This window comes from Drosophila navojoa, chromosome 2, assembly GCF_054131105.1.
Source record: "Drosophila navojoa isolate 15081-1374.11 chromosome 2, UAZ_NAV_1.0, whole genome shotgun sequence".
Taxonomy (NCBI): domain Eukaryota; kingdom Metazoa; phylum Arthropoda; class Insecta; order Diptera; family Drosophilidae; genus Drosophila; species Drosophila navojoa.
In genome coordinates this window covers 29,764,086-29,792,072 of record NC_142890.1, presented here as the reverse complement: position 1 = coordinate 29,792,072, position 27,987 = coordinate 29,764,086, and the positions used below count along the sequence as shown (strand labels likewise).

Below are 27,987 nucleotides of genomic sequence, written 5' to 3'. Positions count from 1 at the left end.
AGCAAAAGCCATTGTCTCTTTGCGTTGTAGAGGGCTTAAGGGGCTTGTTTCAAATCAAATTTATTTCCAAATTTTAAATATACATATAAATAAATACGAAATTGTACTACACAATGCGTTAGCGTCTATTGCTTGCATATCAATAGTTAATAATAGTGAAAAATGGGTAAAAAACGTGCTTCGCTATTAGTATAAAACTAACTGATATTCGATAGGTATTGCATTTATATGTCGAGCCGGTGTTACTCGGGGTGGCGAGGATGCACCTTAATAAAGGTATGCGTGATTGTAGCCTCGTAGCTTCGTAGCTATCGTAAGATATAAACTTTGACACAATTTGTTGACTCGGACAATAAGCAATAAAATTTCGTCAGATTTGCAATGGGCGCGGAGCACAGCTCACTTGAGCTGCACCAGCACCATGAAGTAGGTGACCACCGCACCGAGCACCTGCAATTTACAAAGTATTATACATTTGGAGCCGAAGGACAATAGAAGGATGCGACGTACCGAGGCGAACAAATCCAGCGAGACGGTAAAGAACTTTGCACCAGATATGCTCATAGCCTTTTGGCACTGCTGGCAAACGATCTGCACGAACGTTTTGGCCTCCTCCGAGCCATCGTACCAATGGCAGGAGTAGGCAGCCTCCATCACAGATGAGCTCTATGTGTGGGCATATATTGTATAAGTCACATTCCTCTCGACTCCATCAATGCTTACTCACCTCTTCGATCAGACGGTTGCCGAAAATGCAGAAGTGAAACACCTGAGCCAGTGCATAGCCCAAATAGCCAACTACCGTAAACGCATACACATTGACGCCATTGATCTTGGTTGCCTGGTAAGCGAGCAAGGTGAGCATGATGGTCGAAACGAGCATGTGCAACAGAAGGGCTGCTCCGTACGTATCTCCAATGGCAGCCACCAATCTACAGACATTAGAGAAGAGAAACGGAGAACAAGAGGTGAGATTAAGAGTAAAAGTAACATGAAGGTGAGCAATAAGAGTAAGAGTAAGGGTAAGCGTAAAGTAGCTAAATAAGTCCACAAATATTTTAAGATATGTCTATGAATATGTAATAATATATTATATTTCTTTGAAATCACGTCTTATCATCCAAATGATCATATGAAAGTATTTAAATACAGTAGAAGAGAAACCCTAGTTATTTTCGGAAGCCGGTATAACCATCCAATGTTGCTCATATAAGATTCGGTGGAGATCAAAATGTTCATCGCAATAACCGTACGGACGCTATAACCGGATTCTGCAGTATTTACAAAAAATGTATGCTTTAAGATATTGGACTCCCAAACGGGCGTAAAAATCCGCGGACGAACAGCTGAGTCGATATAGCCATGTCCGTCTGTATGAGTGCGCCGATCTTAGAAGAGACAAAAGCTAGAAAGCTGAAATTTTGTGTGCATACTCGTGTATATCATTTGAACACTATTAGACCTGGAAACTTCAGATTTACTGTGTATATACATATGATGAATACAAACATTTTGTAATTTACAGATTCGCCCCCAATTTGTAAAAAAACGCATTTCAAATACTACATAAATTTGAACATTATGATTACGTTCTGAAAGTTTCATTAAGATTGTACCTCTAGAAATTAAATTATTCACCAAACGAATTCTCATAATATTGCCCACACTGCAGCGCAGCCCAAGCGCAGTCGCTGCTTACTGCGCAGTTAACAGAGCGCGTACAAATGATTAGAATATCAGATTGGAGGGTTCAGGATATCTCCTAGTCGAGCAGTCTCAATTAATTATAATATTTATTAGGTAACCCAAATCGTAATCTTCATTAAACTGGGTACTCAATTGGAAGACATATGTATATATATATATATGATATCTCCCCCAGATATGATAATTTTTTTATCTATGTACATATCGGACTAAATCAATCAAAAAAGGTTAGATCTGTTTGGAAAAGGGCTGCATTTGCCGTACTGGAGCACAATCAATTCCGATTGTAGTTCTTGCGCAACTTCTTTATTGTTGAATTTGTATGTTGCACACAAATTGCAGTTGAGATTCGGCATTGAACTCACCGGACGACGTGCTTGTGACGCTCCACCCAATACTTGATGGCACTGCGCACCATCATTTCCTGCTTTTTGGTGAGTCCATTGGGATTATTGGCCATGCCGTTGCCGTTTCCCCCAGCATTGAAGGACTGCAGCGTGGATGGCGCTCGAAACTGTGCTCCCCAGTCAGCCTTGGAGCTATAGATACCCGTCATGTCCATGTCGGTGACGGGCTCCTTCTCTGCAATTGAATTTTAACTAAGGCTGAATCAAATCTCGACTTACGCCAAATACCACGCACCCTCGTTGTGTATTAGCTCAGACTTGGAGTTGGCCGAGAGAGATCTAAACAGCGCCGCCGAATTAGGTCTGTAGGTGTCCAGGGAGGCGGACAGCTCCATGAGTGGCTTCATGATGCCCTTCAGGTGCTGCAGTTGCTCGCAGGCGAAAATCAGCCAGGAGCAGAACATGACGTCGCACAGATTCGAGTGGACCATGGAGAAGAGCACGTAGTAGACCTGCAGAGCAAAGCTGATCATGTAGAACATGCCGTGGCTGGCATCCCACGGATAGAAGGCCTTGATGGGCAGCCTGGGTATCTCGACGGTAATGCTAGAATTCGTCTCCTTGTCCACTGCGAATTTCACACTTTCCCCAAAGAAGGTGATCGTGGTCCAGGCCGTGGCCGAAGCGAACGTTGTCAGCATGACCAGAAAGAAGAGCTTGCGCATCTTGGCCAAGGCTATGGAATGGTAACGGGCATCCGATTCTGCGAACAGGGGATGCGTGTTGGCCTGGTTCCAGATGTTCAAGGTTCTAACAGAAACAAGCTTATGTATGCGCTTCGCAATCTCAGCACTAGCTCTGCTCACCTGTAAAAGTTCTTTTGATTCACGGCCAGGTAGACGAACTTCACAATGCAATGCGTAAAGAATAAAGTGGTTATCGTATTTCCGGACAGCTCGTTAACCTCTTCGGCATTCAGTGCCAGATTGACCAGGATGAATCCTACGTGCATGACGATCAATACCAAGTGAACGGATGAGTAAATCCGCTTGAAAAAGATGCTCCCGCCAGTAAAGTTGTGCATGAACAGTCCAGAGTACCGCATCGCCCGGATGTTGGGCATCAAGTCGGCAACCAAGCCCGTGTACTTGCCGGGCTGCATTGATGTAGCCATCGTGTCTCAAGATCGTGCAACAAAGTTGAAGGTTATCCTTTTGTCCAATGTCCTGTGTGTGTAAAATTAGAAAGTCCAGACTATTAATACTTTGTCAATAATTAAGCATCCCAAATTTTAAACACTTGTCAAACTATTGCAATTGACCATTAATTCGCTTGACACCAATAATTGAAGTGGAATTATTGTCGATTGATATTATCGCTGCTCTAGCTAACTTGCCTCCTTCAAGTCTTCGATGGTAATGAAAACGCAAATCTCGAGCCACGAAAACTTTGCTGGTAAATCAAATTTCCCTTCACTCATTCTTTGGTTAAATAAATACATACCGAGTCCATGTAGATTCCAGACCTAGAGGAACGTGGTCTTTGAAAATAAAATTCACACGCAAGCCAACTACGGCTGAACCAGACTGCGTCATACTCGCTCACGCTCAAATCTATGAAAAATATTATTTTTGGCCCAGCTGAATATGCAGAACTGACTTCTATCTATTTAATCTCAACATTATATATTTTAGTATACAGTTAAACAATTGAAGTTCCTACAGATAAACGTCTATCATGACTGCTAGCACGCAAAACCAATAGACTCGCTTCAAATTGTAAGCGCGTATACAATCGGTGTTTCCAGGGGCCAAGTACATAAGGCAAGGACACGTCTGCTCGACACTAGTTGGGACAAGCCGACGCTATTGGGCCTCTCTGCTCTACTCTACTCTGCTCTGTCCCTGACAGCTTGACCGTCTGTGCATGTTAATGAAAATCTATGGCCTATAGCTAGTTTATACAATTTACAGTCAACCACAATGGACAGACTGTGAGATTCCCACAATTATAATACAAGCTACAAAGTTTCGCCTCCTGCCACTCCTGATAAATGCGTAATGTGCGATTGCAAAGTGTGCCATTGGCTTTCTGATTTGTTTTATAAAAATCGGTTTTATCCATACTTTAGGTACATCGATTTTTGGCGGTGGCGTCTTTACTTAAGCAAATAGTAGCCGGTTCCATTACATGTATTATCAGCTTTATTAGTACTGAAGAAAGAGGCAAGGGGTACATTTAATAATGCTTCAATTACATTTTAATGCGCCTAACATTAATATATTAACATTACTAATTAGAGATTAGAGGTTTTTATTTGAGTAAACAAAAAATTCTGGAATATAAATATTCGTACATTCATGTGTATGGCTACAGTCGTCTGTGCGTAAGACGGCCCGCATGAAAAATTAGAAATCAATATCAAATATTCGAATCAAAACTGTTTCTTGTGTGTGTGTGTGTGTGTGTGTGTGTGTGTGTGTGTGTGTGTGTGTGTGTGTGTGTTCGTGTGTGTATCTGCATCATTCTCCTTAAAATCTAAATTTATTCGCAAATTACTTTCGAGCTACGTGGCCTTCAGGAAATGGGGCCAGAACAAATGTTAAGCACAAGCGAACAATACCAACAACAACAAGAACAAGAACAACAGCAATAGCTAACTGATTGAAAGTACATGTAAGAAAATATCTCAACAAATATGTCAATGTGTGGGTGTGTCGATGTTTATGGATATGTGTGTGTAACGCTCACTGTTGTCAATTTAGCCTTTTTCCAGACAGATCTATCGCTTGTTCAGCTAACAGAGCCCCATCTTCCTTATCCTTGAATAAAATATTGCGACATCGTTTTTACTAGCTATGTTAGGGCAGTCGAATAAGCCATATAATTAATTGACTTGTATCAAACTGTATTCATCACTTTCTATTTTTATACATGACTAAATTTATTGTGTTAAATAAATTGCTCTCTTTCTCTCTCTCCTCCTGTTGTCCATTAAAGAATTTGGAGATTTGGTGATCGCAGTAAATATAAATAATGTAATTTGTCTAAGTATCTACCAAAGTATTCTTATAAAATTATAGACAATATTATAAGAAAAGTTCTTTGTAAATATATATATAAATATTTACTTTCACTTAATAAAACCCTAATTTAGTTATTTAAGCATCGAAAAATATTGTTTGTTTAATAAACAAGTGGTATACAATTTACAACAATATTGATTATTATTATTTTTTTTTTCTTGTTTACTATCATTTCCTTATACTATTCGTTGATATAAGTTTACAAGTTTACATATGTACGTATTTCCATTCGTTTCTTGTAGTGATTGCATGGATATTTATTTATTAATGAATTGTATTTGGCCTCGGTTCATAAATAGAATTTGATTGTTACTCACTTAAATCCGAGCTGGTTGCGATCGCAGCTGAAATTCCCAAGTTCCACATCCTCTTATCAGTATCTCTTTCTTTCTCTTTCTCTCAATGTCTTGAAGAAGAAGAAGACGGAGCAAAACAAATTTAGAATAAAGTTCTTATCTTGCTCTCAGAAAAGGCCTTCACCCAGTTCCCACGCTCTTGACTTAACCCGCTCACTTTATCGCAATTCCGGCTCTCTCTATGTTTTCAATAAAAAATAAAGAAAGCCTCCTTATCACTCTCTCTCCCACACCCTCTTACTCTTTCTCCCTTTCATTTAAAGAATCGGAAATGCGATTATCACCTGATATTTTGTTAGTTTTCTTGTTAATCCATATAATAAATTCATGTATTTTATATATGCATACAAACATTTTTCCAATCCGCCCATTAAAAGCCCACAAGCGAATAAAAAAGTGTATTTTCCGGTATCTCAGAAGCCATGGAATCAGAATCAATATCGTTGCTTTGCGCCATAAATGAATATTCTACAGCCGATATCAACGTTTTTAATTTTCAAATCTATAAACCAATTCTCACATTTACTAGACTGATTGAAATGTCAAACATGGCTATATTATTGTGACCCACTGCTCGCCTACAATTATATGAACCGCTACTATCAAACAAAAAGCAGTTCGGCATGAGAACTGAAGCGAGCAGCGAATCCTTCAAGCCCTGAAAGAAAATTACTTTTTTATTATTTAAATAATAGAAAAGAAAATGTCAAATTTGCAGCTTTTTATTTAAATCCCCTTGCCCACTTTATTCATTCTTTCATATATCCTGTTTTGCTGTTGGCAGAGTCAGTGATGCTGTCAGCGACGCCAAGGAAATGTTGACATTGTCATCCAAAAATATGAATAGGAAAGCAGAGAAATTACAAAAAAATGCATAAAAAGCGTACAATTTATTATATTATTTATTTCGCAGAAGTGCGAAAGATATCTAAAAATAAAATATCCAAAGAATAAGAGATCATAAATTCTAACAGGGCGGCGGAGTACGTGCGTCTGCCTGCTTCTGTCTGTCACTTGTGTCTGCCGCTTTGTTGTCGCTGACAGTCAGACAGGAAGTGGGGGGAGGAAGCACCTTCATGGCTCCATGCCGAGACAGTGGCAAAAGTTTAACATTAGATTTATATGCTATTTGTTATTGTTGTTGTTGTTGTTGTTGTTGTTGGCGCTTCTTTGGTATCGTATTCACTGCTCAGCATAAATCTTGGCGTTTGTGTGAGCGTTTCTGTGAGCTTGTGTGTGTGCTAGTGTGGGCGTGTAATCAGGTCAATGCTTTTACCAAACCTTTGGGCATATTCTCAAAAAAAATATATATAAGAAGAAGAAGCTCTCACTACTCTGTTACTCCTTATACAACATGCATATGTACTTTATTTGTGTCTGTGTGTCTGTGTCTGTGTGGACGGATGGGTGGTTGGATGGGTGGGTGGCTGCCTTGCCCTGCCTACCGCAAGGTTGACAGCGCGCAAACTAAACACGATTTGGTTCTACGGTTGTCTAAATAAGTAGATTATGGCCATTGTAGAAGATAGTTATTATTATTGTTGTTGTTACCAGTTTGGGATTCAAAGAAGTTATTCAGCTACCCAGTGCGCATGTCGGCTGAAGAGACACGCCAAAGAGAAAGAGTAAGAGAAAGAGCCAGAGATGAGCATATCAAAAGAGGAGATACAGTATAAGAGCTGTGCACTGAGGGAGACGGACGAGATTCGCATGGTGCCAGATGGTTTCAGATTATATAAGTCTAGCGCAAACGCAGTACCACAATTAGTTTATAACTATATGAGTGAATTAAAATAAATATATCAATTTTATATATGCAAACACTATATTTATGAATGGACTACAGATAACTCTAGCTTTATTCTTTACTCTAGCTCAATGTCCAGTTTGTTTGTTTGTTTTTTTTTTACCCATTAATTTAATCTAAAATTCCTTAGAACTTTCTGTCAATCTCCTATCGTAGTAACAGTCTTATCTATGCATTTCTTAGCTATCTGGCAACTTCCGTTGTCGCTAATATTCCCCACGTGCGTACTGCAGAAGCTATAAAAAAACGCACAGCATATGCAACAAGGGTCACGCTACGCTCTCGACTGGGAGCTCTCTTTAGCCAGCTCTCTGTCTCTCTCTCACTCTCTCTCAGACACAGATGCTGGAACAAGAGCAGCAGCAGCAACAACAGCAATAACAATAACTGTTATAAGATCTCTTTATTTGAAATAACTTCGATTCGAAGCCAGTCAAAAATGGTCCACCGACGCGACAGCAGCTTCCACAGCCGCAGCCTTGTTAGCCTCGGAAACCAAACTCGCAAAACGTGTACGTGTTCGTGTGTGTGAGTTGTATCCATGTCCGTGCAAGTATCCATGTGTGCGTTGCCAACAAAATCAGACCAAGTGTGAAGTGGCAAAGTGTCCCAATCTGTTCTTCCCGCTGCCTGGAGCTGCGACGAAAATAAACAGTTAGCATTTTAATAGTTATGCAAGCAAGCAAAAGAATTCCTATCGATATATGAGAGTTTTTTAAAATTGTAAATGAATAGAGATATAGAGATATATATTCCTAAAGCGTCGGACTAAAGCAAAAGCATCAAAGCCATGGGAACTAGCATTAAAAAAGTTAAGCAAGAAAAGTTAGTATAAGTCTTTGTATCCGTGTGTCTGTGTGGGTATGAATTTCAGTGTCAGTGTGTGTGTGTGTGTGTGTGTGTGAGTGTGAGTCTGGGTATGTGGGCGTGTGGGGGGAGTTGATATAGGTGTTTGTGCACGGATTTATGCAGCGTTAGTTACATAAGGTATCATCATTATCTCAGCAGCAACAGAGACAACATCTTCAGCATCGATACCGCTTATTGGCGCGCATATGCCCCGATGATTTCGCCTCTGACCGAACATATAACGAGTCCATGCCCATGCCCATGCCCATGCCCATACCCATGGCAATGAAATGTTGTACGAACAACAATAATAGCTCCAGCAGCAAATCTCTTAGCTTGATGCCTATAATCCAAGTTGAGTGAATGGCTTCAAGCTCTCCGTTTCTGAGAAAGGCATTTGCAGACTATATTAAATATATTATGAATTATCTGTATTGGCCAACTTGATTAGCAGAGGTTGTCATCGAGATTCATAATTTAACTCACGACAAGTATAAGTGATTGCTCTAGTTAATTATCGTCTGTATGATGTTTTAATCAGTGATTGAATATAAAAGCTGAGCTAGGCAGCTCATCTTCTCTCTCGCTTAACTATGCTAATTTTTGCGAAAATTTAAGAGTGAGTCAAAGAGAAACTCAAATTGAAATCAAATGTATGTTTTGTATAATTTTTCCATGGCACAGCGAAATGGCTGCATAGACGACGCACGTGCTTGTTGTAGTCCTTTGTTAATTGCGACGAATTGAATCATGCTATAGACAGAGAATAAGGTCGCCCCGAAGAGACAGCCACGTGACAGTAACAATAACAACAACTAAACGAGACCCTTAAGCTTTGACCCTTCAGCCATCCGATGGCGGCAGTTGTATTCCCGCATTCCCCTCCTGTTTAAACAATATCGAAAAAAGAAGCAATAAAAAGATAGAATATATGTATATATTGTGCTGCTGCCAGCATTAGACGAGTGCCAACTGAAGCTGCCACGGCCAAGCAACGCCGACAACAATGCGAAACGTTAAATAAAAGACAACAACAACAGCAAACACAATAACAATCAAATGCATAATGATGATGGATTATCTCTTGTGTGGCAATCCCTGTGCAAAGCAAAAACAACACTCACAGCAACAACAGCAACAGCAACAGCAACAACAACTACAACAGCAACAACAATAATAGAAACTGCAGCTTCGCGGAGCTAAAAGTGCAAGCTGCACTAAAATATAAATAAAGGTTATTATACATTCCCTTTCTCTTCCTCTTTAACTATCTATCTATATAACTCGCATAAGTATTTTTCTTCTGCATTAATAATAATTAAAATTAGAGCGTTTAGTTAGGGGATAGGAGAGTTTAGTGACTATAAATTAGAGTAAATTTTACAAATTCTTCTTTTTAGCCGCCTTTAAATAATAAATATAATAAATAAATCAAATTGTTTTTAAAATCCCTTCCTTTAACCTTATGTATCGTCCGATAAATTTTCTATACCCTCAATCTTCTGAACACCTCTCCCTACCTAATATAACTTGTAGCTCTCTTTCCCTTTTTAAAAAGGAAGAAGTTGGTTTTTATACTCATTATAATATCATATATTTAAAGATATCGTTTTGTACTTTTAGGTATGTAAACACTTCCTGCTTTAGATTTGAATTCCGATTTAAACCCTTTTAAAAAGTGTAGCAAAATTATTGTTGGTAATTTATATTTGGGAATAATCTTAAGCATATCAGAACTACATATATGATTCCTGAGACCAGCTCCAACATGCAAGAGAATTTTATTTTCTATATAAATTTATTTATATAAATTCATTCATAAATTCACACTATTTCAATCATAGTCAGTCCACATAGGCTAATTTTAAACTCGTTTCTCTTTTCAAAAAAAATGAAGTGTATTCAGATGTACTCAATTATGTACAGTATATATATCTATACCTTATAAATTATTAAATTTTAAAACATTTTTACTTGGAAATTATTGATCTGTGGCTGGCATAAAGTGGTGAAGGAATCGCCTTATAGTAGTTGAGACCCTGCGACTAATCACCAAGGCAATTTAATTGCCGGCTAAGACACACATTTAATTTGGGACACGTCAATGGCTACGAGGCAATGAAAGGAAATCCATGACAGAGACAACGACAGCGACAACGACAACGCAACGACAACAAGAAAGACAAAGGCAATGAGTAAAAGAGGCAGGAATAGAGAATTTTGCTGACCATCACATTCATGCGAGCTCCAAATACATTATTAATGCAGTATACAAACTCACCACAACTGACAAGAAAAGTTCATTTCGACCTTCGGCTTAACTTTTCGAAATCCTGCATAAGGAATTCGTATTGGCATGTCGACACACAGCAAAAGTCAAAGGATTTTTCACTGGCGACAATCAAAACAATTAATACGACAATGACAATGGGAATGGAATGACAATCCCGTCCCCTGCCAATTGGTTGATATCATTTGATGGTAGCTCATTTGATTGCTGGGCTAATTTTAAAAGCAAATTTTAGGCCTATTAAAAAGGGTTGACAGCTCAAAGAAGCTCTTTCATCACTTATACATGGGCATTAAAAACAAATATAACAGAAATGGATTGTAAAAGGCGAGCAAAGTAATTTTAATCAAATAACAATATATCAAGAGATGGGCTAAATTCCACCCGACGAACTGAGTAATCAATAGTCTAAGTCTGGGAAGTTTATGTGGATACTTAAACATGTTTTTATTTAATATAATATAATTATCATATATCATTTAAATTCTTATACTCATTCACGAAAGTTAAATGGGCATATTGGTTTTGTGCAATGTCGTTCTTGCTGTCCGTTCATCCAAATGAATGCATATCAAATAATGCCTTAAACTTTGAAGCTTTTCCCACCTTCTAGGGGAGTAGCAAAGCGGAAAATGCATTGAAGTCTTATAGAAGTATGAAATTTGGTTTGACAGTCCAAAATCAATAATCTCATATATGTATGTATGTATATACGCTCATGTGGGTCGTGGCAAATCAGTTAATGGAATGAATAGTAGCAGCGTTCTTACTTTCTTCATTTTAAGTTCAAGTATATATATTATTTCTAAGTACAAATATCTAGTCTGGCGGATTTTCTGTTTTAGCTTTGTCGTGCAAATATAAATATTGGAAAATACTGGAAGCTTGACATCCTTTAAGCTATTTTAATAGCTTCGATATGTACACAGAATAAAATCAATATTTGATGTTTGCCTCTGCTCAAACGTTCAATTAGAAAGTCAAGCCAAACCATTGTATATAAACTTTCCCTCTGAATAGTTTAACTCCCCAAATGTGTTTATCAACAAGTCTTGTCAACAAGATTGATTATTGGCAATATTTGCCTAATTTGCAATCGAGTCGAGCACACGCCCGAAAAACACACAACAAAAGCTAGCTTAATTGGCAGAATGTTAAGTAATTAGCTCGCAAGGCAAAAGGTGAGCTGATTTAATTTTCAGTTTAGCAAACGTTTACTCAGTGAGCACAAATTTCTAGAGAACAAAACGCATTAATTAAAAATGTAAGCCAAAGCAGAGCTTAATTATAATTTCATCAAACGCCCTTCCAGTGGCTTGCAGTTAGCTGATTTGCCCACCTGAAGCGTTAGTTACCAAAGAGACCGATAGCTAGCCACAAAGCTGCCAAGTCAATTACGTAATATGTGCTCTAGAAGAGCATTTCAGCAATCAGACGCCATTTCCAACACAAATTAAAATGCATTAGCGACACAAAATCACACTCGCATTGCCAATGGCATTGCAATGTCAATAGGATTGGGAATGGGATTGGGCATGGGAGAGGCATTGCGACATGAGCACCCCACTTGGGACAAACTAATCAAATAAATGGCATAACGCCTGCAACTGAATCACTGCTGCACGTTTGGGCCTCTGCATGCCCAAGTGCTGCCCATTTAGCCTTTTTCCGCAGAGACTCGTCCCTTTCACATCCGGAACCCATTGAAAATGGGAACTAACTGAGCTAAGCGGCTTTATTATGTTTTATGTAACATGCAAAAGGCGGCTTGATGGAGCCCATACGGTATACGGATTTATGATTTACATTGGAAATCGCTTCCGTCTGCCAGTCCATCCGATATTACGTACGTCCTTATGAAATTTTAATGGAAGGTACAACACACCCGGTCGAACGTTTTGCAAAAAATCGATAGTTTTTCTGTTTTCACTTCCATATCAATCCTCAGTTATTTTAGCCTGAAAGTGCAACTGAGTTTCGTATATTGACTCAAACTACAGCCGGATTCTACTGTATATGTATATTATGCACACGGAAGGTCTTAAAACGCAAGTTCTTAAACCCTGCCAAAGGCACAGAAAAAGCAACGAAAAACGTATGAATTTTCTTTCTAAATGTGCAAATATATATTATTAACATAAGTATCTCTTGTCTTTGAAGGATTATTACAATCCAAATCGCGATTGAAAAGTGTTTAAATTAACATGATTATGTCATGATAAAGATTGTGACGGTTTATGGGAATGCTATAGGGAATTTTCGGCTAGTCAATCAGATTCCTTGTAGTTTTCTATCTTCTAGTCAATAGACCCCGACTGGAGATTTCTAACTTGCCTTATTAAATTTCTGCTGACGCTTAACTCTGATGTGCATGGGCTCGATAGGCAGCTGGCAGCTGGTAGACACACCTCAGGTTCAACATTCCATATGAGTTCACAAACATTCCACATTCTCTAGCCACAATCTGTATTAGCAAACGACGAATTAGCATAAAGTAGAAGCTCTATGCTCGCTTGCCACACATTAATCATATGCCACATGTGCTGCTCATTGACTCTCGCTTAAAGGGAATACATCTCAGCTCTGGATGTTGTTATCCACTTCAAGCTGCTAGTTTCTGCCCAGAAAAGTAGGCAATGAAAACGGGAAAGCTACTCAGAAAGAAATTTATATGCGATTCCACCATGAAGATGAAGAGAGGCAGGGTCACGCGGGAATGGATCTCATCAAAATCACATTGGGCCCCGAAAGTCAGGCACTCGAGCCAAATCGGCTGGATAATGCTAATAATATTAATAAACCATTTATTCAGCTGTACATAATGATGGAAAATGATCTGATGGTTGTCTGTGCACGTTGTCCCAGCTGCCTCCTATTGACTTGCAAATCGTAACAGTTTATGAAGGCCTCAGTATATGGATCACTTGGAATCGGTTTATTGGCTGGCGATAGCTCTGTGCAATATGGATTGAGTATTGTCGTTTGCTTGGCTTATAAATAAAATAAAAATTTGTAGTCTTCGTGGCGTAGCTTTATCGATAGCCAAAATTAAATGGAAACCGAATATTATTATGCTTCATCGCGCTCTAGTAGTGGGTGTGTGTGCATGTGTGTGTGTGTGTGTGCAACGGGTGCCATTAGGCAAGCATCAGAACGCGGTAATTTTACGGATTTGATATGTGGCATTTGAGGGATTTGGTTTCGGGTAAGTCCCAAGCTCCCTGCTCAGCCAGCCGCAAACACAAAGACATAGAAGCGACGCGTGGGCACTAGGGGCATGGAGCGTGGGTGGCAGTACGTGTTGCCAGGAAGTTATTTTTAGATTTACTCTCATTCAGCCACCCACGCGAGAAGAGCTTAGCAGCATCGCTTTGGGCCAGAAAATAGTTAAGTTGCCATTTGTGTAAAAGTGTTTGTCTGCGTGTGTCTTTCTGTATGTATACGTACGTATACGTACATACATATGTAGATCTGTGTGCAGAGAGTGAGCTCCATTCCGCATTATTATAGCGCGAATAAGCACACTTTGCTTTGCTTTGCCTTGCCTTGCCTTGCTTTGCCTTGGCTTGTGTAGTCCTCCCTGTCTTGCCTTCACTGACCTCCTTTCTCCAGACACTCATGTCAACGTCCACAGCTGGGCTCGTGCCTCTTCTAATTAACCCTTTTATTAACATGCTCTGCCAATTACAGTTGTTTCCCATCTGCCATGCAAGCCCACACGTTGGCCTAGCCCCTTTGACCCTGTCAAGCAAAAGTAGTTTGATTAACCTCTTTAATAACCTACAGAAATATATGGACCATATATATGTGAACTTGTATTAAAACCGCATCTGGCGAGCCTCTTTATATGCAGCAACAACAAAACAGCTACCAGAGACTGCCTCTAGTGGGCTGTGCCAATGCTGGGAATGATTTTATAATGGAGTATGGGGGACATGCCTTCGCACACCTACACCTAGGCCTTCTTTGTCGCATAACACGAAAAAATGATAGAATGCATGCCAATATTAAGTTAAGATATAACGGATAACGCATCGTTCCCCAACGTGGTCTGATTATTATTTTGTTGGTCGTTTTTTGCGATAGTATCTTTTTTTGATTGCCGCCTGTTCCACCTCATCCTCGTCGTCGTCGTCGTCGTCGTCGTCGTCGTCGTCATCGTCATCGTCATCGTCATCGTCGTCGTCTTCCTCCTCATCATCTTCTTCGTCCACATCATCCTCCTCCTCCTCCTCCTCCTCCTCCTCCTGCTCCTGCTCCTGCTGCTGCTGCTGCTGCTTCTGCTGCTTCTGCTGCTGCTGCTGATCTTGATTTCGATCCTTGCCATGTTCAATCTGTGCCAACATTCGCTTATTACGGCCCATCTCCACATTAATGTTGACCCAATCGTAGAGATAGTCATAGATCAAATAGTGGTTTCGGAATAAGACCTTAAACAGCTGCCGCAAATACACGTAGTCCGGCTGCTCGGTGAAGTGCAAGCTGCGACAGTACTTCATGTACATGTAAAACTCGGTGGGCACGCCGGCACAGAGTATATTCAGGGGCAGCGTGGACTTGCTCTCGGCGATTTTCTCGTACTTCTGGACTCGCGTGGCAGCATTAATGCCCTGCCAGGGCAGGCGACCGCGCATGAAGTAGAGCAACAGATAGCCAACGGACTCCAAGTCGTCGCGCCGGCCCTGCTCCGCATAGTGGGCGTGCACAGAGGCGTACCGAGCGGTGCCAATGAGCTCGTTGCGCTCATAGTAGCTGATGTGGGTGCGGGTGCTTGGGCGATAATATCTCTTGGCCAGGCCAAAGTCAATCATGAACACGCGAGTGCGCTGACTGCCCAGGCCCATGAGAAAGTTCTCAGGCTTGATGTCGCGATGCAGCAGACAATTCATGTGCAGATACTCCACGCGGGCCAGAATCTGATCCGCCAGCATTAGCGTCGTCTTCAGACTGAAGTTTCGCGCACAGAAATTGAGCAGATCCTCCAAGGTGGGGCCCAGAAGATCTAGCACCAGCACATTGTAGATGCCCTCGGTGCCGAAGTAGCGAATATGCGGGAAGCCAACACCGCCCCTAAGTATGTTGTATATCTTGGCCTCGCGCGGCAGCTGTGGATACTTGACCGAGCTGCTCTCCAGCTTGACAGCCACCTCTTCGCCGCAGTGGAGGCCCGAGGCACGATATAGCTCTCCGAAGGACCCGCTGCCAATTGGACTCAATAACCGATACTTGCCCCCGACAATAATGTCCCGTAGAGCACTACGCTTCGAGGATCCCGACTTGGGTGGTTTTGCTTGCGGCTGTAACACCTGACTCTGACAATTGGTCAACAATGACTTTCATTCAGTATCATACCTGTGTCATCCTCTCGTGCCCGGCTAGCTGCTCGTTGGATGTTAAAGGAATGTAGTATTAGTGTCTCTAGGCATGTCTAGCTTGACTAGTGTGGGAATATTTTATGTCAGTACTACAAACAAATCATATTTGCTATCTTATAACCATAAAGTCAAGGATAACTGTGCTACTATGACCTACTATCCGATTATCATTTGTTAATACTTATCCATAATACTTAGCCAAAACAAGCTAAATCGTTTCCATTTTGTGATATCATAAAATTCTCATCAATACATAAATAAGTTATACTTATTCTAATATATTCTCAACTCAAACTTAAATAAATATATTCAAAATCTGAAGTCTTTTTAACACAGACTGTAATAAAGACAGCAAGACGGACATTACACAAAACCAATATACCCATTTCGCTTCGCGAATGTGCATAGCTAATGCCCAATAGCATTGTTCCGTTATTATATTAAGCAGAAAGTCACGCTACATAAAACTGCCGTCGTGTAATACAATAAATTAAAAATAAACTACTGACTTTGACAATTTTAATACGCAATTTACGGCTCTGATTCGTGGAGAGCAATTAGGCTAGCAAGCCCAGCCTGGCCATGCTGCTGCGCGTGTGAGTCCCGGATGTAATCTGCGGGCTGATTTATGGATCACAGTGGAAATTGAAAAACACCAACGACATGAGCAGCAGCTCCTACTCCGACACACACATGCCAAACATGGCTGAGTTGACTCATAAGCCATTTAGCTAGATGGCATTTATTTATAGCTTCTAGAGCAATAATTATATGAGTAAACTGCATTTATAAAATAGAAATACCATAAATACTAATGAGAGTTCAATACTTTCATCTTCCCTTTTCCTGTCTGCTGTGAACAGCTCTCTGAGGCAATTCTTAAAGACGCGCCCAAGACCAAAGGCCGCACATTTGGTCTACCTAATTTCGATAGGAGCCATCTTTAAAATACGTATTCAATTTGTGGAACGCCATCCGGTCACGTACCACATCAGCATAATTTCGACGCGTTTCGGCAATTTCGACACTTTCAGTAGGTTTGCCTTCGCGCCTGCTCCAACTCGGAGTCCTACCCAATGGCACACTTGTTGTGGCGCCCGACGAGGGCTTAGATATTAAAATTCTAAAGCAGCCACTTAAACTCAATATCGCTAAACGTAGGGTAAAAGGTATGCTCAATGTGATATCACTCCTGTGACTATGTGAAGCTAAAAAGTAAATGTCGCGGTTGCTTTAAGTCGGCCTACTTCACTGTCTAATTCGTTGTGTGAGGCAGCCTAGGTATTATAAAATACAGCGTATAAATATAGGCTAGTGTTAAAATATCAATAGAAGAGACAGAAAGAGTAGTTATTAGGCAGTCCTGATTTTTAATTCGACCCGCGAACTCGAACGACTTTCACATGAAAGAGGGATAGCCCAGGATGTCTGACAGTCTAGCACTCCCGACCCTTGCTGGCAGCTCAAGCAAGTACCAAATTCAAAAGACACCAGAAGCAGTGCGAATCGAACGGGTGCACATATAAGCTCGTGCACCACACTGTGTGGGAAGCGAGTCAGCTGGCCTGAATTTAAATGATTGAATTTTGCATAAACTAATTTCAAACCGCTCGCTTGTCCAGGACTCCTGCTGTAGATGGGTGGCCGTTGCTCCGCTGGTACACAAAAAAAAAAAAAAAAACAGTTGGGACTTCTTATTTGTTGACATTAGCTCAAGCATCGTTGAGTTTGTGATATGAGCGTGGGCTTAAGTCCTTGAACAAAAAATAATAATTTCACTCCATGAATATATGTACAAACAGCCTGGCAAAGCGGCTGGATAACATTTTCCAAGTGACTCTCATGAGATGTTTTGTTTTTATGCTGACAACTTCAACGTTTATCAAACGTTTTCTACTTCGAGCAAAATGCCTAAACAACATACGAACGACTTTAAGGCAATGGCGAATTATAATGATTATTGGAATAGCTCTCCCGCTGACTCAAAAGACGATAAAAAGTTTAGTTCATGCTTGCAACTCAAAACTATCTAAAAAGTTTTGTACAAATTGTTAGTGACTTCGTTGTGTCAGTAAGAATACAAAAATAGCTGATATCTTTCTCTCTCCCCATCTTTCTTTCTCTCTCTCTCGCTCTTGCTCTCTCACTCTTGAAAAGTTGATTTAGAAAAGTTCTCTACTATTCTTAAAAGTGTAGTGGTTTAAATAAAGTCTATTATAATAGTGGAAATCGAGAAAAAAACGATAATAATTTCTTCTGGCGAATACATATAACTATTAAGAGTACTATTTCACTGAGAATAGAACGGATGTGCAGTGGTTTCAAATAAAATAATTAGAAAATATTAATAAGATACATTCAACTGAAACCAACAACAAGGAGAAAGAACAGGTACAGAGAAGGTAAAAGAAGCTCGTAATAGGGCGGGGACCTGAGCAATTAAGCATGATATCATGACTGGCAGAGCTGCCTGTTTATCTGTTAATTAAAATGGAGAACGGAATGGAGCACGGGAATGTGCTTGAATCCGTCTGAACTTGAATAGTCATTTAAAGGATAAATGCCTTTGCGAGCTAAATATCGATTGGCTAAGGTGTGAAATTTGTTGTGGATTTAATGTATTAAACCAAGGTACACGTCATCTGGCTGGTAGCTTTTACGTCCGATAAATTCAATTAATTTAAATACATATGTGAAAGTGACTTTAATATTTCAATTTTATTTACCTGTATTTATTTACTTTGATTTCAGAATGTATTTGGAATCACAGGGAGGTGATACATATTGAAGCAATGCCTTTTTGTCCAGCGGCCCACGGTTGGACTAAATCGATAATTAATTAAAATATATTTAATTAACCAGTATATTAGTAACAAAGAAAGAAATCAAGCTGGCGTCGTTCAAGCGAAATAACGACAATATTCGCAATTACAATAGCAATATAATGTGGAGTAGTACAATATCACCAACAAATTCTAAGAAGCTATTGATCGGTAGTACAAGAAGCGTTGATTATGTCGGTGATAGTGCGAGAACAACAACAGCAAAAGCAACAACAGCAGCAGCAGCAGCAGCAGGATTCAATAATAAAGCAACAGGAGCAGCCATTAAAGGAACAACACCTAAATCGCAGCAAAGGAAAACAGCAGCAACAACAACAACAACAACAGCAGCAACAACTCCAGCAAAAACCACAAAAATCTCAATCGAAATGGAGATACATATACAAAACAAGTGCATTTCGGCATAGCGTATCACTCTGGAGGGTGGTGCAGAGCCCCCATGGCTGCAGGGCCCCCTTAAAGCAGCATTTTTGGGGGCTTCTGGCGTCGGCAAAACAAGCATATTACAGGTAAACTGATAATACGTAATATAAATATAACGATAAATATATATATATATATACATATATACATTAAATACACTTTATATGTATGTACACATAGTATATTTTCTATTATAAAGCGGGCCAAATTTTAACTACAGCCGCAAGCTTAATTAGAAAACACCCTAACATCCAATATATTTTGCATTTTATGTAACCTTTTCCAGGCTTGAACTACGCGTTGTGTTCGCTTCCATTAAAACTATGTTGTTTATGGGGGGACTAAACATTTAATAAAACCCTCCTCATCTAGCTCGCAGCCAGCTTCCTCCCCCCTCCCTCTCTCTCTCTCTCTCTCTCTCTCTCTCTCTCTCTCTCTCTTTCTGTGTGTTTCTCTCATGTAATGGCATTCAAATGCATTTGAATGTGGAAGAACCGCTAATTCGATTTCCGCTTCGCCGATGCGTCACATCGCTGCATTTCAGAATTTCGTGGCTTAAAAGTTCTAATTAGACAAGGGAGAAGCATTGCCGGCCACCGGCGGAGCCCGTGATTTATTGTTTACCTGTTCACCATAAATTCGCATTGCATCAGTATATATGTATGTTTACGCACATATATAAATATATTTATTTGCTAATTTGGTATTTATACGCTTCAGCAAATGCCGCATAAAGTTGAAATTATGTTCAATTTATTACTAGCATGCCTGGCATAGAAAAGGAAAAGCTGTTACTCCAAAAGCTGTACTGAAAATTAAATTTTCAATCTAATAACACAAGTTTTTCAAATAAAAGCACGCCAGTCAGTTAAAACATAGTCGAAATCCTTCTCTTAGACGTATCTTATCGGGAAAAGTATATTATACATACAAATGTATTTAAGCACCTATTACAATTTTTAATTTAGATTAAAAGTAACATACGTCGAAGTTTCTAGAAAAATCGATCGACTATCTATTGCTCAAAATCGATCAACTATCGCGTAAATATCCCGCTAAATATCACCGTTTAAATTACAGCTTTCCAAGTAAATAGACATAGTCAAACCATAGAATTTATATTAGGATGGGTTTCCATTTCTCGAAATACTCACAATTATGCAAAGAAAAACAAAAAAAAGTCTTCTTTTTTTCCTCACGCAAACAAGGTTGGGTACGGTTTATAAATTTTACATTTAATTTTATATTTTATTTAAAATTAGTAAATATATCCTTTATATATTATAAGAAGTATATATCTGAGTATATCTGAGCATTAAATTATAATAAATATAGTTTTCCTCAAGTTCGGTATATTAAATAAATGCATCTTGATCAGAATCATACTAATCCATTTAGATAAATCTCTTAGTGAAATTTTCAAGGCTGCAGGACAGCGGTACTTGAGCTACCTCAGTTTTGCTTCTTGCTGCACATTATGTGCTTTACTTCGATTCAAATAGCTGACACGAGCGAGTTCTATTCAATATTAATGTAGCTGTTAGCCTTAAATGCCTTGGACAGCCGTTATCCGAGTGCTTGCCTTTGTGGACGTATCATCTGGAAATGTCTTGATGCTGCCAGCTGCTGCCTAGCTATTAATTGCGGTCAGTGTCACTCGTCACGCTTTGAAATGCCATTAAAATGCGTGAGCTTAAGCAATTCAGAGTCAGAGAATATTTTATTAAGGTAGCAAGGGAATCTTTAACCAGCTGTTTCAGCTGTGTCAACTGATTGAAATGAAAGGAGTAAAGCAAATGCAAGCTCGCCTTGGCATGCGCTGATTCCTTTGCTGCAGGCCAAGCCGAATGGCAATTTAAATGTACTATATTATGCGCATTTTATACTCTATTAGCGCACTAACATAAATACAGGGCAGGGGAGTAGGTGGAGCTGCGTCGAGTGCAGCAGAACAGAGGCGAGCAGAGCTCGGCCCGTCGCTTTTATGTTCCACCGCATATCCTTGAGTTTTATTTTTATTGACCTGGTAATTGAATCAAACTTTACGTTTATGACCATGGGGCTACTTCGCGCGATTTAATATGCACGCCGCTCCACGGCACGCGCAATAACATTTACCCAATGCTTCCAGCATGAAACTTGATGTATTTAGGTAATTTACTCTTTCATTTCCTTTCAATGCCCAATATGGCTTAACCATGGCACAAGAGATCTCATTATTCGAACGACTCCAATTAGTAGTAGAATCTATTTATAGTCTAAAAATGTTTCTGCTTCCTTCACAGCAATTTTTTTACCATGACTTCCCCAAGGCTCATCAAACGACAACTCAGCGCAAAATTTACAAAAACTGTTTGGTCTGCGACACCTGCATACGCGAGCTGATGGTACTGGACGTTCCTCCCCAGGTGAGTGAAACTGAGAGCAGTCTGCAAATATACATCGCACATGCGAGAGGCAGACTTGAGCACCTCCGACTCCATACACACACACACAAAACCATGTAGAACAAATAGCTGAGCCGTCTGTCTGTGCCCTCAATAGCACCTCCATATTGCCATTACTCAATACACAAAACATATATATCCTTGTCACTATGTCAATGAGTATCAAAGCACTAAAAGACCTCACGAACTTTCCACCGCTTCAGGTGAAATTGTGTCACCAGTGAGGAGACTCTGAGAGCCTCCTGTTCAGGTGCAGTACGGCACAGTGGGCCTCTACAGTGGTCTTTCTGTTAATAAATGAATATTTAATTTAATGAAATGATAATTTTTGTAATGAAAATGAAAAACACAGTTTCGATTGTAATGCATACTACTTTTGTAATTATTATTAGCAACATAAGATATAAATATTATAGATATATGACCTCTCACAAACCACCCTAAGGTGAATTTATAAAAATACGAATTATAAACTGGCAAAAGCTCAACAAAGTCCGCTTTGTTAGCCAGTTGCTATACAATTGGCCATTCTCTTTTGTCCCAATGACAACAACAACAACTATGCTTATGGGAAAGAATCTCTCCAGGCCGTCGAGGTGGCCAAGTTTCAATGGCTTTCAATTTATTCATGTCAAATTTGGCGTGAATTCGGGTAGATACTCTTCATAAAGGATGGACATGCTCCTCTAATATCAATCATATTTGTAAAAGACGTCAGATAGTATAGCTCATAGTGCACATAGCTAGCATTCAAGTGGAACTCATATAATGTAATCCTGGTATATTTTACACACCTGTAAGGGTATCCCATATTCGCAGCTCAAAACCTAGTCGTGTGCTTTTGTTGAGTGTTTGTTTTTAGATACTTTTTGTTTGCCGCTCTTTATGCCCATTGTGTCGAGGAAATAGTTTCCTGTTAGGCATCCTAGATGGGGGCTCGGAAGTCACGTGAGCAACCTTCTGCTGCTTATTGTGGGGACATTTTTCATTGTCAACGATGGCCAGTATTACTCAAAGTCCACTCTAATGCATTCCGATTGTGTTAACAGCACTTTGTTGCCCAAAAAACATTTTTTATGCAGTTTATATATAGCCACGTCACACTCAGCTTCTGGCTATTTACCGAACACTACAAGTTTAACCAGCTGTGCAAAAGAGCTGGATGTTTATAGTTTGCACAAATATTTTAATTAGATAAATGACTGGCGAAAGTAAAGCAAACAAAAGTCTGGAAAATTATGGATGCGAGTTTCGCAGTTGAAGCACTTTGAAAACAATTAACAAAGTAGTAAGGCAGTGCAATAAAAAATCAAATAGTAGGGAAGGATGGGAGCTATAGACAGCGGAACGTAAGGACATCGGCAATAAGAATTCGACAGCTGGCAAGCTGCCTCGTTCGTGCCAATACAATCCTTAATTAGCAAAAATCAAGAAAAACAATTGAAAGAAGTTGAGTGGGAAATGCGCAAAGCAAATGAAACGAAATTTAATCAAAAACGTAAATCTAAGAAACTTTCCGCCCACGAAGACAACGTCGACTGGCTGTCTGCCAGCAGACACAAGTAGACAAATGGGGGTGAATGGGGGAGGGGCTTGGAATGGAAGATGGAGAAGGGGGGAACGTAATGGCGCCAAGGCGCGTGGTCTTAGCCTAAGCCTTTGGCCAATATTTCTATTTGGCTTTGCTCTCATTCGAAAATACTGCACAGTAAATTGATTTTTAATCTCGTTTTCATAATAATCAATAATATTTCGAAAGGCTGCTGCCTTTACTTGCTAGTTACTCACACCTCATGCCAAAACAGAAATGGAATCTCAAGTTTATGAAAGTTTTTGCTACTCTAAAATTAGATATAAGCAATTCAGCAACAACCAACAGCAATGAAATTCAAGGAATATCTACAAAGGTGCAAATCAATGAAAGTCTATATACATTCCACTTCTGCATACCCATTCGTATCCTTCTTTATTATACTTCCCAGTTATATAATGCTCTACATATTAAATTGCTATTTTCTCTTTGTTTATTGCACACACACACTCACGCATATTCTCGAAATGTGCACATGTATTTGTGTGTATGTGAATGCAAACACGTTTCATGTGCGACTACATATTGCGACGACACTGATTAAAAACAAACACTTAACAAATTGGCATGGGAACCTTGCCAGAAGCGATTTCCAGCTGACAACTTTGCTGAATGGAATAATGGACATCCGCTGGGGCTGCGAACGGTGCACGCCTATGTTTTAGTCTACGACATGGGTAATCTAGAAACGTTTCAGGTACATCTTAGAAAGCCTTAAATATCGTCATGTTTTACTTAAACTAAACTGAAACTATTTCGCAGTACTGCCGCTCCATAAGAGATCAAATCTTGGATAGTTTCAGTCATCGTGATTTTAGCATAATTGTGGTGGGCAATAAATATGACAATGTCTCAGAGGCGCAGGCCAACTCGCAGGTATTTATAAAATTCTTGAATAAATATTTTATGCAATACTTATTGACATATAATAATAAATACTATACATAAATGAATTATGTGATAATGATTACATATTTGTAATAAATATCTGTAATATCTCTTTTTCTAGGAACTTAAAGACATTTCTACGCTGGTGCGCAAGCATTGGCGTTGTGGATACGTAGAGTGCTCGGCACAGTGAGTATCTCTGCCTTTAGCATAGCTCTTGCAAATGCAAATGCAAATGCGAATACAAATATTGACCATTGCGAAATATGTAAATTATATTTTTCCCGATTCCCCACAGATACAACTACAAAATCGGAGACGTTTTTCGAGAGCTAATGGGCTGTAGCAGCGGAGGCGTCAATGGCGCAGCTGTCGGCGTTCTTGTTGGCACTGAATTCTCACAATCAACTAGGAATAAAGGACGCTGTACAATACTGTAGCAAATGCTGCATACGTTTTTTAAGCAAACACCTTACTCGAACGCATGATACCCAAAGGTTTTGTTTTCTGTACTCTGAACCATATACAAATTTGCCAAAGGGGTATTAGTTTTTTCTAGAAATGGATGCCACAGGCGGAAAACGTCGTGAGCGATTATATATCGTATAGATGATCTCGATCAGGAATATGAGAAATTTGAAGTATATTCTTTTTATGTAGTACAGTTATCTAATATCGATAGACATGCATATATATTTTTACGTTCTTTTCAAAGATGATAAAACTTAGAAGCACAAAATTCGAAATGAATACACAGACTGAAGAATCGAAATATATACATATGTATATATATTTGATATATGGATTCTTCCCTTCATAGCCCTCGAGATTTAAATGACTTTTTTCACACATATACTCGCACACACTGGACTGCAATATATATTCCCTAGATTCACGAATATCAGAAATAATAAGCCGAATATACGCTCGCATGCCCGTGCTCATGTGTGGGTGCGTGTATATCTGTGCCTGGGCTTTCGGGTGTAACAGTAGATTAGTGAGGTGGTCAGGGTATCCCCCAGTCGGTCAGTCCCCACTGCAGCACACTTGCTTGCTTTCGGCTGAGCTGGGCCGTAGGGGTCATTTGGAATTCTCTTAAGCATACTAACAGCAAAAGTCCCTTTCAGATGCTTGCTGCTGCATATTTTATCATACACTTACATATGTACATATATACTCTCATATATATGATATACATATTGCATTTAGTTCTCGACACACTTCTCCGCCTTGCCCACTCCACATTTTCATTGTTGGCCATTGTCTCTGTTAGCTTTTGTTTGCCATAATTTGAACATGATGCTCGCTACTTTATTTAAGCCAAGCGTGAGGCAAGCTGCATTCAGAGCATCGTTGTCTATTGCGGCTTTCAGCTGCAACGTTTGCAACTTTTGGTGCATTCGAATTCGCACTCGCAATTGTAAATTTTTATTGAATAACCGCAACATTTACAAGAATAGAAAATTACAAGCGATACAGTCGTTAGAAAAAAGCAAAACAGAAAAGAAAACCAAATTATATAAAAAGCTGCCAATAAATACATAGCTTGAGTTAAACATTATATATATTCTTTTTTGTACGTAATAGGTAAATAATCCCACCATAATTTACAATACATTTTATGAGTATAGAATTACAAATATTGTTAATAAAAACAACAGCGATAAACCTAAAACCCATCAGTATAAATGGTATACTTATACGGTAGCTATCTATAAGAAAAATAGTATATATATATATACTTATATATATATATACATATATAAATTCATTAACGTTGTGATCATTTCAAGAATTAGTTATTAGGCACAGGACGACGATAGATATGTTAAAGTCAAGTAAAAACCCTCTTAAATAGTAAATAATTAAACAAATACTTAAATGATTTTAAGAATTGCTCATGTTTTAGAAATTGTTTTAATGCAGCAATTATTAAGGCATAAAACCAAAAAGAAAAAAGTCATTCATTTACAAAACTTGTTTTCTTTTAAAAAATTAGAGAAAGGCGTTTCGTATTTTTAGATAATATTGTAAGAGGAGAAAATATAATAACAATAATTGTTGCCTTAAAACAATTTCTCTGTTATTTAAATACCTTACCCGAAGTGACGCAGAGCAGAGAATAAACATAGTTGAGTATTGAATGAATAAATCAAATAATTTAAGCATTAAGCCTTAAAACCAATGCGACCCAAAAGTTATTTCTTAATAACCGATTAATACTATTGTTAAGGTTGCAATTTTATAATGCGCACAAGAAACATTTGTTTTATATTACGAATGTTAAGATCCAATTCAGATATTTAAAAGCTATTATTTAAAAGGGAATATATATATATACAGCTATAGTACATATATGTATATGTATAATTTGTCGTAGTCAGAGAATATTGACTAGTCAACTAGGTAGGTAACTCTTAAGTTTCCACAATAAAATTGCTGACATTTACTATTTTCACAAAACAAATCTACTATGTCTCTATACCAAACTCTTTCTTTACCTCAACAAAACTCGAAAGATAAGCAATCAAGTCTGACTTTGTACATAGAGATTTCAAGAATTTTCGTAAATTGCAATATAGTTAATATATAAAGCAAGGACACACTACACTACACAGCACAACACAACACGACACGATACGTACTTACATACATTTGATCAATGTTTACAGCAATATATATTGACATATGGTATGTACATTTTTTAATAACCAAAGTCTACTCAGTCTACACATTATTATATAAATATATATACACACATGCCGACGGCAATTGAGCACACTGCCAATCTGGTATATAACATAGTCGAATCCAATCGAGTTGAGTGCTCAATTGACCAGAGCGGGCAAATCAATATAGATAATGTGAATTCGCATTTCGAATGAAATGAATTTAGTAAAGGGTAAAATTCATAGGCAATAATATGATTAAATTATAGAAGGAAGATATAGTTGAAAATAAAAGTGGCATACGGCTACCATTAATCGAAAAACAAACAGAAAACAGATAAAACAGATAAACAATAACAATAACATGAATGCATTAACAACTACAATGATATAATGGAAATGTACAGCCAAATCACGTTGACTTGTTGAAATGTGTTCATTGCATAGATCTCAAAATGGAAACACAAATTGAACAACATCTACAACGCTGAAGCTCTCATATAGATGTCTCATAGGAAGCCTGAACATCCACGCATTTGTATGAAATATACGTATTGTACTTACATATATATTTAACTATGTATAATACATGTATTTGGTTCGAGTTTTCTCTCATTATTTCGAACGATTACGAATTCGTCAAAATGGCTGTTAATTTTTTTGAATATAAAATATAATATGCTAAAACCAAGTCACAGTTAATAAAAAAAAAAAAACCAAAAGAAAGCAAAACAAATACTAAAGCAACTAAACTATCATAACGATTATAACTAATATACATAAAGCAAACACACACTTGCGGTTGAGTTATATATTTAAGCAACGCGTTGCCTGTAGTTATAATATATTATATTTAAAATGGAAACTTAAATTACAAACATTTACGAATCAAATGCAATATGCTTCAGCCGCTTAGTGTTTGTTTAGTACGTTCAAAATAAAAATAATAAAGTTATAGTTAAGAGCTAGGAACTAAAGTTAAGGCAGTTATTTATATACGAGTTCACCTGTATTTACAACAACAACAGCAACAATGAGGGCAGAAAAGAAATCATTTTTAATACAAGATCTATACACCCAAACAAAGCAAAGACAAAGACAAAGCAAAGACAAAAATAAAAAAAAAAAACACACCGCAACTAACTATTAAGCAATGAAAATGAAGCCTCAACATAATAATCATTATAGTACTAGTACTTATATATGTGCTTATATTACGCCATGTGCATGTATTGTTTTTGCAATCTGTGTGCGTTAAGACGCAACTATATATAACGACTAATCCGTTAGCAATGTAGAGAACGTTTTT

The 27,987-nt window shown here is 38.6% G+C and overlaps 3 protein-coding genes and 1 long non-coding RNA gene across 12 annotated transcripts; 1 reads left to right on the top strand and 3 right to left on the bottom strand.

Moving 5' to 3' along the window:
* Positions 1-43: 43 nt before the first annotated feature.
* Positions 44-3,295, bottom strand: Orco (odorant receptor co-receptor). The gene is made up of 6 exons (XM_030384941.2): positions 2,921-3,295; positions 2,350-2,864; positions 2,073-2,289; positions 728-932; positions 511-666; positions 44-450 (listed from the first exon to the last, which is right to left on the bottom strand). Exons 1-6 carry the CDS (start codon positions 3,226-3,228, stop codon positions 400-402), a joined length of 1,452 nt encoding a protein of 483 aa, XP_030240801.1. The 5' UTR covers positions 3,229-3,295; the 3' UTR covers positions 44-399.
* Positions 3,296-6,380: 3,085 nt separating this feature from the next.
* On the bottom strand, positions 6,381-7,293 carry LOC149092444 (uncharacterized). The gene is made up of 2 exons (XR_016196177.1): positions 7,048-7,293; positions 6,381-6,980 (listed from the first exon to the last, which is right to left on the bottom strand). It is a non-coding gene; the product is annotated as an uncharacterized LOC149092444 (long non-coding RNA).
* Positions 7,294-7,676: 383 nt separating this feature from the next.
* LOC108658631 (ras-like protein family member 10B) lies at positions 7,677-27,410 on the top strand. Of its 6 annotated transcripts, none has more exons than XM_089261992.1 (8): positions 7,677-7,815; positions 8,837-9,386; positions 18,569-19,169; positions 21,369-21,491; positions 23,705-23,818; positions 23,884-23,997; positions 24,131-24,198; positions 24,308-27,410. In XM_089261992.1, exons 4-8 carry the CDS (start codon positions 21,468-21,470, stop codon positions 24,447-24,449), a joined length of 462 nt encoding a protein of 153 aa, XP_089118118.1. In that variant the 5' UTR covers positions 7,677-7,815; positions 8,837-9,386; positions 18,569-19,169; positions 21,369-21,467; the 3' UTR covers positions 24,450-27,410. The 6 variants fall into 6 exon arrangements, with proteins under 6 accessions (XP_089118118.1, XP_089118207.1, XP_089118174.1 ...); XM_089262081.1 differs by having other exon boundaries at positions 7,682-7,821; XM_089262048.1 differs by having other exon boundaries at positions 7,737-7,864.
* LOC108651808 (casein kinase I) lies at positions 13,221-15,950 on the bottom strand. Of its 4 annotated transcripts, none has more exons than XM_089265333.1 (4): positions 15,795-15,950; positions 14,241-15,739; positions 13,904-14,175; positions 13,221-13,396 (listed from the first exon to the last, which is right to left on the bottom strand). In XM_089265333.1, exons 1-2 carry the CDS (start codon positions 15,801-15,803, stop codon positions 14,501-14,503), a joined length of 1,248 nt encoding a protein of 415 aa, XP_089121459.1. In that variant the 5' UTR covers positions 15,804-15,950; the 3' UTR covers positions 13,221-13,396; positions 13,904-14,175; positions 14,241-14,500. The 4 variants fall into 4 exon arrangements, with proteins under 4 accessions (XP_089121459.1, XP_089121458.1, XP_089121457.1 ...); XM_089265332.1 differs by having other exon boundaries at positions 13,221-13,394; positions 13,896-14,183; positions 14,256-15,739; XM_089265331.1 differs by having other exon boundaries at positions 13,221-13,394; positions 13,900-14,183; positions 14,256-15,739.
* Positions 27,411-27,987: the final 577 nt, after the last annotated feature.